Here is a 12452-nt window from a genome sequence, read left to right as displayed (position 1 = left end):
CAAAAAAAAGCATAGTGATTAATTATTTTTGGTTTCATTACATTTCTTGTTTTAAAATTATGATCTCATTATTGTTATGAAAAAGCCTAAAGCCTTTCTAGAACAAAATAGTCAAAGTAAATTAAACTTTTTTTTTTTTGGGATAAAGATGAAACGCCCATTTGAATTTTACAACCAAAATTTGATCCATCCAGAGTGATAATAGAATATAATTTAATAATTTAAAATATCTTAGTGTATAAGTAATATCATCGTGGATTATAGATCAATAATTTTATGTCTAGTCAAAAATTAACTTTTCTTAAATATAGTGGAAAATTTAAAGTACTAAAAAATAGAAGCATGGAAAATTTAAAACTAATCTAAATTAAACTAGATTCTAATAATCAAGTATTTAATGGTTTTTACATTGTTCCTCCTCAACTGTAATGTAATGCTTGAAAAAAAAAGAGAAATTAGATGTAATATAAACATTAAAAAAAAATTCACATTCTATTTTTTACATAGTATTATTCATTTAGATTTTTTTTAATTTTAAAATACTAAGTTTCTATGTGGGGTGGAGGATCGAACTCTTTAGAGATATATGTCAATTACCATTCAGCTATGCTCGTTTTGGAAATCCTACATTAAACATTATGTACTAATTTCATCACTTTTGAATATTAAATTTTAGTCTTTAAACTTTGCATAAAAAATTATTAGTTAAATTTTGTTAACATGATTCATTTTCATCCTAAAATTTAGCTTAAGACAATCCTACCTCATGTTAAAAAGTCAGCTTATCGCTACCACGTCTCATTAAAAAACACGTCACATAAAGAATAAAGTATCTTATGAGACTTTACTCAAGAAAAAAAAAGTATTTTATGAGACAATTGTCTGACCCTACAACATTTGTGTGACCACGATCAAATTTGAAAAATATTCTCCAAAATTCATTTGTATATTTTCACAAATTCTAATGTTATTAGATCAACTCACGTAATTTTAGAAATTAGAATAAAATGTGAGATGGTTTTAAGAACTCAAACAAAATATATATATATATATATATATATATATATATATATTTTGGTATTTTGAACAGGCAACAACCGCATTTAATTTGCCATATTTGGAAATAGAATTTTTGATTTTACAAATATGACAATTAAAATTTTTTTTTTGTTTTTTTGGTATTCTAATTTTGCACTTGTTATTTGTTAAAATTGAGAAAAAAAAATCAGTACCCAGGATATAATTAATTTTAATTATATAACTGATATTATTAGTCACACATATATAAATGATATAATTTATATTAGATATATCATTGACAAATCTTCTTCAAACTGAAGATTTCGATTTAAGTAACATGACATGTTTTTTATTAACATATCAAATATATTTCATTTCGGATGTGCCAATTGATACATCTAATACAAAATAATAATTGATATACTTAATATAAAACATATCAATTCCATTAGATACGTAAGTCATATATTTCATTTTAAATATATAATGAGTATATCTAATATACATAAATAACTAATTAATATACTTTAGGTATATCAACGCGATGGTTTTTATCATTTTCAGAAGATCACATGTTTGACGGGTATAAATAACTTTTTTATTTATTTCGTTTGGGCTAGATCTCTCTTTTCTTTCTCCTCTATATTTATAAATTTGAAAAGTTGTTGCTATACTTGTAATTAACTATTAATTCTTTTTGCTATATCGGGCCGAGGTTCTTGATAAGATATTATTTAAAATTTTAAAATCCTTTTTTCTTGTCTTTTCTTTAGTTGGACTTTGGAATATAAAATAGTGGTCGTTTGTGTGAGGTAAGATAGGTTCCAGTTGTCTAGAAGAAAAGTATTTGATTCTCAATAAAAGTAATAGAAACTAAAAACAGAATTAATTATTTTTTTAAAAAGAAAATCAGGAATAATAACAATAATAATAATAATAATAATAAGCTTTTTTTAATCAAAACAGTGGCGTTCACGTGCAAGCTCCATAATTGAAAGAACCTTCTTTTAAGAATTCGGTTAATTATTTTAAAATTATTTAATAGAAAGTTGGCATAAATACATACTTTATTTATTTTATACTATTTATGTTAATACTCCTAAAATACATGTTTATATAGATAAATTTTTGAACTTTCAACTCATCAAATGTCATATTTCTAAATATATTTTCGGTTTCTTTATTAAAAATTGACGACAACGATTAAAATAAATTTTTTAATAAAAAGTTTAGAGAAAATTTTCACAAAATATTTGAATATTAAGAGACTGAAACAAAATATTTTGAAAGTTAAAAAAAGAGATTAAAATAAAATGTTTAAAAATTTGGAGGCCCAAATATAAAAAGAAGGAAAGAAACAAATTTCTTTGCCTTTCTTTTGAAAAAAATTTCTTGCCTTTCTTTTATTATAAGTGTTGTTGGTACAATTTAAGTGTTGTTATTTCTAGTTTTTGTAATAGTATAGTTTAAAATTAAATTACCATTTTCATTCTTAATCATGATTTTAACTTTATTTCAATTGAGTCCCTATAATATTTCTTATGACTTGGTTTAATTTTCCAAATATTTTCTTATATATCAAATTTTCTTTAATTTAAACGGGACAAAAAGAGAGGGATAGTTCAACTATAAATTAAATTTGTACTAAAAAAACAATAAATTATATTATATTTATTGCTAAATAGGATGACTATATTATTATTAAAAAAATTGGGGGGAAAAATACTTGAACGGTTGAGTGGTTAACCTATCTATTTTTTTAAAAAAAAACTATATGTTTTTACATTTCTCTCTTGGTTGTCAGACATTTAATGGTGGTGAAGACAAGGTTGCTCCTTACCGTTAAAAGAGCCAAGTATTTTCTTTTTTTGTGTTTGGTTGCACTCAAAATTTGACCGTTCTTTTTACATTTTCTCTCTTTTTTACTCATCTAAAGTAATTCAATGGTAGTCAACAAAAGACAAGTATCAATCAATCAATACCAAAATATCGTTCATTTAAAAATACTTACAAAACATTATGAGTAACAAACGTCGTTGATTTGCAGTAAAAAAGGAGGCAAAATGAAGGGAAAAAACCTAACAAAAACTAACATTTGATGGGTCAGTTGACCAACTTGAAAGAAGAGAGATTCAACAACTTAGCCAATATTCTAAACCCTTCAAATAGGTTTGAAAATCCAACACCTAACAAAGAAATCTTGAACAATTGGGCAAGACCCAAAAGATCATATGCCAAATTTATCCTTATATATATATAAATACTTTATTATTTCTCTTAACCCTCTGCAAATTAAATTGAATCACACACCACAGAAAATTAGACATCAACATAGCCATGAGAAGCCATGGCAATTATTATTGTTTTGTCTCTTCTTTTATGGTTGTTGTTATTTTGATGTTTTTTGGATTTTCTGAGGAAGCATCCCATGTGGTCACCTATGTGTTTGGAGACTCACTAACTGATGTTGGAAACAACAACTATCTCAACTCACTTGCAAGGTCTAACTATCCTTGGTATGGGGTCGATTACAATGGTGGCCGAGCAACTGGGAGATTCTCGAATGGAAGAACTATCGGAGATATAATATGTATGTATGTCTGACTATTAGACTGACATGTCTCTTTATATCTGTATAATGGTTTCGATGTTGTCTATTTCAAGGTAAAACGTACTCATATGCACGATCTTACTTTTTTAGATTCTACTCTGTGAAACTACTAAGTTATTAGGTAATTATGGTATGTTTATTTAATAGGATATTAAATTTGATTCACGAAACTCAACACGAGAACGATTTATAAATATCAACCACACACCCTGTTCTAATACTATATCAAACCACATTGTCGAGTCTATAAAGTTTATGCATGTTTTGGCAAAATTTGCAGCTTCAAAGCTAGGGATTCCCCCACCACCTCCGTACCTATCACTATCTCAAGACGACGATAGACTCCTCCAAGGCGTCAACTACGCTTCCGGGGGAGCCGGAATTCTCAACGACACCGGACTCTACTTCGTAAGATATAAATTTCTCCAAAAACACTTAAAAAAATTTAACCATCTACACATTTACTCATAGAGACAAAGCCTTTTCAGATCCAAAGACTCTCGTTCGACGATCAAATCCAGAGCTTCAACAAGACGAAGAGGGCGATAAGAGGGAAGATAGGAGAGGAGGCAGCTAAGAAACATTGCAATGAAGCCATGTATTTCATAGGAATTGGTAAAGTGGGAGAAATTGTGTGGTGATCTCAATGTGTTTGATGAAATGTCTAAGAGGAAATATTTGGTTTGTGTAGGTAGCAATGACTATGTGAACAACTTCTTGCAGCCGTTTCTGGCCGATGGGCAGCAGTACACTCATGATGAGTTCTTGGAGCTCTTGGTCTCCACTTTGGACCACCAACTTTTGGTGAGCCCTATTTCTAAAGTCTTTACAACTCTTTTTTTTCAAGTTAAATATTTAGTTTTTTCTTCGAGTTCAAATTGGAACGGAAGAACCGAAGTAGTGTGCATGATTCGAACCTTTAACTTCCAAAAGATATTACTAATATCTCAATCAGTTGAAATATGATTAGGCTGACAATTTAGAAATTAGTGATGTCGTCATTGGTATTTAATGAGTTTTGACTTTATCTTTGGAACGTAGATACATATTTTTCTAACAATGAAGTTAAACTTGAGCAAATGAATCGTAATTACGAACTAGCATTCTTTTAATATCAACGTAAATACCTTTTTAAATGAAAACTTATTTGCCAATTCGAGCATAGCAAGTGGATATGGTGAATATTATCATTTCAAAAGTCGATGGTTCAATCCCCTACTTTTGCAGTTGTTGAACTTAAAAAACAAAAGATAATTTTCATGTTATTCGTAACCTTCCTTAATTATAAGTTGTAGGTTTAAATATATACTGCTAATGTGGGAGTGAGGGTTTGAATCTTTCGACTATTTGGTCGATGATATATGTCTTAACCAATTGGACTATGTTCAAATTAACATGCATATGTTGACCTGTTTGAATTCAAACGTTCATAAAATGAATAGTCAATGTATTAACATCTTTATTTATGCATGTAATATTGTAAAATATGCCTATTTTTTTTAGTGTTAAATATCAATTTTAGCCCAATTGACTAAAAATTTCAATTAGAATTGTACTTGAAAAAAAAATCAATTAGAATCCTCTTGAATTTTAAAATTAGAATTAGGTCTTCTATCTAAATAGGTTAGATATTCAACGTTTTAAATGTCACGTCACTATTCGTTTGATAAAATTTAACAAATTGATTAAAGGTAAAATCAACACTTTTAGAATATTGGATACCGAAATTGAAAAATAGGTCATCCAATAACCTATTTAGCCATTTTGTTATTCAAAACATAAAACATAAAGTTGGAGATTTTTCACTTTCAAATTTTAAAGTATTGGAGACCAAATTTTAAAACATAAAAAATGTAAATTTTTTTGAGAAAAAAAATTGATATATATCTTGATAGTAAAATTGAGAAAAAAAATACTCGGACCAATAAATATTTATCCATGGCCATACAATTAGCTGGAGCAACATCTGAAACATTTTTAATTATCAAACTAAAAAGCAAAACATAAAGTTTGTTGAGAATTTTCATCTTCAAGAAGATGTGTTTTTCCCTCTCGTGGAATTAAGGAATAACTTTATTGCTTTAACAAAAGGGACTTTCAAAAAGAAACTAGAATAAATTACTTAATTTAAAATAGTAACTATTTTATTTTTTTTCCTATGAATATGGAACTCAATAATTATTATTGAATCTTTTTTTGGCAAACTATTAATGAACAGTTACAAATGAAATATGATGTCAAAAATCTTGCTCCATTGGTTTAAGTATAGAATTTATTGAATGAATCAACACTAATATATTGATCAAAGATTCCCTAATTCTTATATAAAATTTTAGATTCAATATCTTCAAAAAAAAAAAAAAAAAAAACCAAGAAAAATAAAATTGTTAAAATTTTTTTCTCCAATTCGCTACATCTCCTCTAGAATCGAAAAATCATATGTATACATCTAAAGTTAGAAGGTAAAATTTGCATACTTGTAGGCCAAAACCCATCTAATTTTTCCCTCAATTTTTTTTACCCTAAACAAAACTCTAATATAGTAAGTTTAATTCAACCTTTACACACATACCTTTCAATATGATGTAAGAAAATTGTAAATATCTAATAACAATAAGATGTTTTTGAGAAATTCAACTAAACTACATTCATTATAGACTGAAACTTTTAAAACTATACCCATCAAATTGAAGCAAAATTCAAAATATAAGGACTTAAATATCGATCTAACCTCTCGATCTGAAATACATCATCTTAATTATGGGTCATCTTAAACATTTAATACAGTGCTAGGTATATTGTGTTAATTAATTAATTACAGAAATTTTGTCACCATGAGTATAGCTCAACTGTAAAGACATGTAACTTCTTCCTTTTGAGATCGGGGTTCAAATTCTCACATCCAACAGACTTCGACTATAATTTCGACTCTAATTTCTTGTGATTTGGTTTAATTTGTAGAGACTTTACCAATTGGGTGCAAGAAAAATGGTGCTACATGGGTTAGGGCCATTGGGTTGCATCCCTTCACAAAGAGTGAAATCAAGAAAGGGGCAATGCCTAAAGAGAGTGAACCAATGGGTTCAAGAGTTCAACTCGAAAGTCCAAACTCTCACGGCCACTCTCAACAAACACCTCCCGAATGCACAACTTCTTTTTGCAGACACCTACTCGACTGTTCTTGACCTCATCACCAATCCGTTCGCTTATGGTAAACAATCATTTTAGTCTTTGTCGTTAATTTTCTCTTTTAATTATTTAATGGAGATCTAACGTGTTAATTGACAATTTTTTAGATAAGTATGTGTAAATCACGTGTCAAATTTAAAAATAGATTCGAATTTTCTACTTTAACCAACAAAAAGATATTATGAAAGACAAAAGAAAAATTGAAATACTTGGCATTTTGTGTGAAGTTTAAGAAACTAAAACAAAATAAGCAAGAATGTTTGAAAATTAAAAATTAAAATAGGATATTTTAAAATTTGGAGATTAAAAAAATGAAACAATTTTTTTTTTTACAACTATTTGACATAGGTCAATTATGCTAAGCTAAGGTAAATACTTTTCATTTAACTAAATAATTAGTTTTAAATTTTACTCCGTCATCCAAAGTTTTGCCTTCTAATTAAACTTCTTAAAATATCTAGTTTCAGTCTTCAACGTTTAGTTTCTAAAGTTTGAAAATATCTTTTTTCTAAAAAACATAATATTTTTATTCTTTGCTATTATTTTACTTTTAACAAATGGATGATGTATGATGTAGATTAAATATTGCTAAAAAAAATGTATTAGAGTTTTTTTTTTCTTTTATTTTCCCAATTTTTATTTTTATTTTTATTTTTTCAAGGTTTCAAAGTTTCCAATACTTCTTGTTGCAATGTGGACACAAGCATTGGAGGGCTTTGTTTGCCCAACTCAAAACTTTGTAGCAATAGAAGTGAGTATGTGTTTTGGGATGCCTTCCATCCCTCTGATGCTGCCAATGCAATCTTGGCTGATAAACTCTTTGCAACTTTATTCACTTCTCCTTCGCCCTCGCCCGCTCTACCGCCTCGATATTCAAGAGGCTGAGTTAAAGGTTCATTGACGTGTTGATATTTTCATATTGATATAAGAAGTTAATCAATATTTCTACTGTACTATAAGAATGTCGACGAGATACAAAACAGTGGTGACTGATTATCACTTATGTGAACAAAATACTAGTAGCAAGGTTCTTAACTTTATTCAAGAAGTGTCGAATGTTATAAATTTTTTTTATTCTTTTGATTTTTTTCGAGAATACTCTTCGACATCGATATTTCTGTGAATAAAGACACCTCTAGTCATATTGATCGTGGATCGAGGCCACACAAAAAAGCTACAATACTAGGAAATGAGTTAATAGAGCCTCAAGACGACGTATACTCTCACTATTTTTTGAGAGGAGTTTTGGGAAAAAATTATCAAACAAATTAAATAAATTCGAGTAAAATAATTTGAGTCGGACAAATTTATAATCCGAATGATTGAGTTGGGTCGAGAAAGTTCCTTAACTAGTTCAATAAACTCATAACATACTAATCCATGTTTGTTAGAGAGATAAGCCCATTGGACTTTTTGGATCGCTTGATTTTGATAAGCCCAAAGCCCAAATCAAGGATTACTTTTGCAAAATGTTGGAATGGTAATGTGAAAAATATTTTAAATTTAATTGTCATTTTCTCTTGATTGAAGATTATTACATATTTTCATATGTCAAAAAACAAAAAAAAAAAAAGAAAGAAAAGAAAAGAAGGGAATACATATCTTCTTTCTTTAATTTTTTTTTCTAAAAGAAATCTTATTTCTTTTTTGAATTTTTATATGATGAAAATAGGAAATAATAACAACCTCCATAGTTAAGTAGAAGAAATGATTATTTAAAATTAAGAATTTTATTTGTTTTAGTAAAAACAATATTTGAAATTGATTTTTTTTAAAAAAAATTGACTAAGATTTCTAAACCGTAGTTAATTTAACGTAACATTTTAATTATTATAGAACATAAATATTATTTTAAATTTAAGAAATAATAATAATAAAATAAATAAAGTATGTGTTGATGTGTGGATTTTGACCCACACCTAACTCGATGATAAGAGAACTGATACCTGCAAAACCTCAGTCACACGAACTCCGATATCTAAGTTATCGAGAGAGAGTTGAGAAAATAGTGAGTTAGATATATGTCACTTGCCTCCATAGAGTTAGGCTGCACTACTATTTATAGCTGTGACGGTGGTTACAGAACTTTCTGTAGTTGAGCCCTAATTCGAAGTTGCAAGGCCCAATGATCGGTCTCGACCTCGAATAGGTGTGTTTATCCTCCTCAAGTAGATCTGAGCGGAGGAGGCCCACATGGTACCTTGGTCCGAAGGCGAAGGTGAGAAGTAGGCGCCTCGGCGCTGAGGAGGTCTCGACGCCAAGGTGGGGTCGGCCCCTCGGCACAGTGACGGCCTTTGCGCTAGGTCGTCCTTTGGACCGGCCAATTACGTCGCGGGCCGATCTCCCCCAGTCGATGATCTCGGGCTTCAATTTCTTGTCTTGTTTTGGGTCGTTTTTGTTCTCTATAACAATATGAATTATCATTATTTGGATGGGTTTGAAACTTTAAAATTATATAAAAGGCAAAAAAAAAAAAGCAAACCATATTTAAAATTTCAAGTGACTTTTCTATTCATTTGGTTGAATTCTTGGTCTCTTTTTCAAATGAAATTTGAGTAGACTTATGAATGTTAGGCCATGATGATGAAAAGGAAAAAAGACCATAAAACATTTTATATTACCTCTGAAAAGACATGGGATTAAAAATTGTTTTTGATGGGGTGAGTTTTATCTTTTATTATTTTTTATTTTGATTCCTTAGCATTTTTAAAGATTGATTTTTATCCATAAATTTTAATCCACTTTATTATTTTTCATCCTTTTGAATTTAAAATCTCAATCAAAAGTCTTAAGAATTTGATAAGTTTAACATGGATTTGGAACACCGAAAAAATGTTTTTTTTAGCAAAGTAAAACTAAATTTCAAAATTTTCGTAATATTACTTACCTAGTTACCAAAATGATATTTAAAAATAATTCAGTTAAACCACACATAAAATAAAATAAAAAAAGTTTAAAAGTACCGCTCTAAAAAAAATTATTTCAAATTCAATCTTAATCTCGAAAGTGATATTGCTGATATGACGTATAAGTTATTAACAAGACTACGTGGCATAAAAGACGTTGATTGAACAACCCCTAAAATCAATTTGATTTAAAAAATTAAGTTACTTCTAATCTTATCTAATCGACACAATATTTAATTATATTTATTTTCTAGCATAAAGTACGTACACATACTTTTTTTTTTCTTTTTTTTTTTTAACAAAGTAGATAAAAGAAAAAAGAAAAACAAAGAGAAATGGATGATGAAATTCTCTATGTAGCATTACCTAAGAATAAACTTTTTGCCTTCTTCTTTTTTTTTTCTCTTTCTTTTAAGCTTCCCAAAACCAATCATTTCATCCCCAAGAAAAGGAATAAAAATTTCACTACTTTTCCCCCTTTATCCAATCAATTGATAATTAGAAAAAGAAAAGCCCTAAAAAAGTGCACATTATTATTTAAATCCCAATAATGTGTTTGAGGAACCATCATTAGGACAGAGATGGAGTGTTGGAAGTGGCCAATTGAAAACACAATGAAATCTCAAAAGAAGATAGGAAAGGGAAGCCATTAGATGGTGTAAAGTGGGCATACATGGCCATGTGTCGGGACGCTATTCGATCACGTGGGGGCAAAATTGACCAATTGGATTTGAGATATCTCCCAAAACTTATTGTCTTCACCCTCCATGTTCATTTTAGGGAGGACCTCCAAAATGCTATGCTTTTGCAAAAAGTTAGAAGAAGAATGTAGAAGAATAATCATATGTGTTTTCAATTTGTGTAGTTGCATAAGATAAGATCTTTGTGTTTGTGTATTTTCCAAGAAAAAGTAATATGCTTTTTTTTTTAATATCGAGACATTTCCCTTACCTTTGTTTTCCATATCTTAAAGAATATTGTTCGACTTCTCATAGTAGGTATGAAATTGGCACGAGATCAAATGTTAAAAATCACTGTAAACCTTGAGATCCAACTGAGCTATAATAATTGGAAAAAAACGTTGTATTGCAGTGGCTTGAAGCTTGGAACAGTCTAGGACCTTTTGGTTTTTGTTTTAGTACACAATTTGGGGATATGGGGAATTGAACTTCCAACTTCAATGAAAGGAGTACATTCCAATGATCGTTGAGCTACGCTCGTGTTAGTTTGAACACATAACCATTTGTCCTTTGATGTCATGTTATGTTAAGCTAGAAAAACACTGTTTCTAAACCATAGTGATTGTTACCATTGTACCCACCAACTTTAATTACAAAAATTAAAGTCTAAAACTAATTATATAGTTATAAAAACTGGAACTCTATCGTTAACTCGATTAAGAATTTTATCTATCAGCTCCCACATATGACATACACTACCTAATTTCAATATAAGAAGACTACGACACCCCTTAACAGTGCACTAATCTCAGTTCTGTAATAAATTTGTGACGCAGGTAAAAGAAGCGGTGCATAAAAAAAACAAAAATTAATAGAAAAAATTGCACCTTTTTAACATAATACGTGGGGATCATAAAGGAGCACTTGGGGTTGAAGTGGTGGGGCAATAATGCTAGAAGAAAGCCTCTCAATGTAACCATAAAGGGATTTGTGGTGGAAAATTGGAGAGCTTTTGATCTTATCCACAATTATTTTATTTTAATTTAATTTATTATTATTATTATTATTATTTTGTGTAAAATATTGAGAGAGAGAGAGAAGTGGGGGATTTTGTTTGCTTTGGAATTGGGTCAAAGATTGTGAAGAACTTCCTTTTTTTTTTTTTTTTCTTTTCCCTTCCACCAAATCACTCACTCCAAAATCTCCTTTCCAATAATATATTACGTCATTTTTATGTATTGCTTACGTCCATTCTAGCTTTTTTTCTCTACCATGCATCTTTAGTGATACTTTTTCGAACTTAAATTCAGCAGTATTAAGTGGATTCGAATATCTGACCTTTTGGTTGATGATATATACTTTAACTAATTGAATTAGGTTCAAGTTGACTAAATTTCTATAACTCATTCTCTGGTACAATTCAAACACAACTTATATAAACTTAAACTCATACCAACGTCCCAACAAATAAAAAAACTCATACCAACGTGAATCTTAATAAATTTAGACTTATTAACCATATTAGCGAAACGTCATTTTTAAAACCTTGTATAGTTCGCAAGATCCTATAATTGACACTAAATGTATTTCGTATTCCACTACGTTCTATATGGAAGATGCGAAAGTAGATTAGATATCGATTATCGAGAATCGTTAAAATGAAATATACAAATAGATTAGGAACAAAAATTGAGTGAGGAAATGGAACGAGATGGTTTCCTTCATGAAAGAAAAATAAAATAAAAATATAAGGAAGTATAAGGAAAAGAAATTAAAAAAAAAAAAAAAAAAGGTAAGTCACCAAATGCACTGAATTAGCCCACAGGAATATCCACACCCCCGCGTGCATGGAGATCGACCGCCCCATCATTCTTCGCCAACCGCCCTCAATATTTTACTCATTTTTCTACTTCAATCATTACGAACTAAGAGACCGAATCGTCTTATCGTAGAGATGATAATAGGTGTCTTATTTATTAAGCTATGTTCGGATATAACCTTATATGTTACTCGTTTATAAGTTGTCTATTTGATGCTCAGAGTTTA

At 29.3% G+C, this 12452-nt stretch overlaps 1 protein-coding gene across 1 annotated transcript; it reads left to right on the top strand.

The window, feature by feature from the left end:
- Positions 1 to 3288: 3288 nt before the first annotated feature.
- Positions 3289 to 7925, top strand: LOC111013293 (SGNH hydrolase-type esterase superfamily protein). Its single transcript, XM_022287721.2, has 6 exons — positions 3289 to 3610; positions 3912 to 4039; positions 4120 to 4246; positions 4323 to 4435; positions 6593 to 6842; positions 7482 to 7925. Exons 1-6 carry the CDS (start codon positions 3358 to 3360, stop codon positions 7703 to 7705), a joined length of 1095 nt encoding a protein of 364 aa, XP_022143413.1. The 5' UTR covers positions 3289 to 3357; the 3' UTR covers positions 7706 to 7925.
- The last annotated feature ends 4527 nt before the right edge of the window (positions 7926 to 12452 follow it).

Source organism: Momordica charantia (assembly GCF_013281855.1).
Source record: "Momordica charantia cultivar OHB3-1 chromosome 8 unlocalized genomic scaffold, Mcharantia_2.0 BLBB01000008.1, whole genome shotgun sequence".
Lineage (NCBI taxonomy): Eukaryota > Viridiplantae > Streptophyta > Magnoliopsida > Cucurbitales > Cucurbitaceae > Momordica > Momordica charantia.
This window is presented reverse-complemented; position numbering and strand designations above follow the sequence as displayed.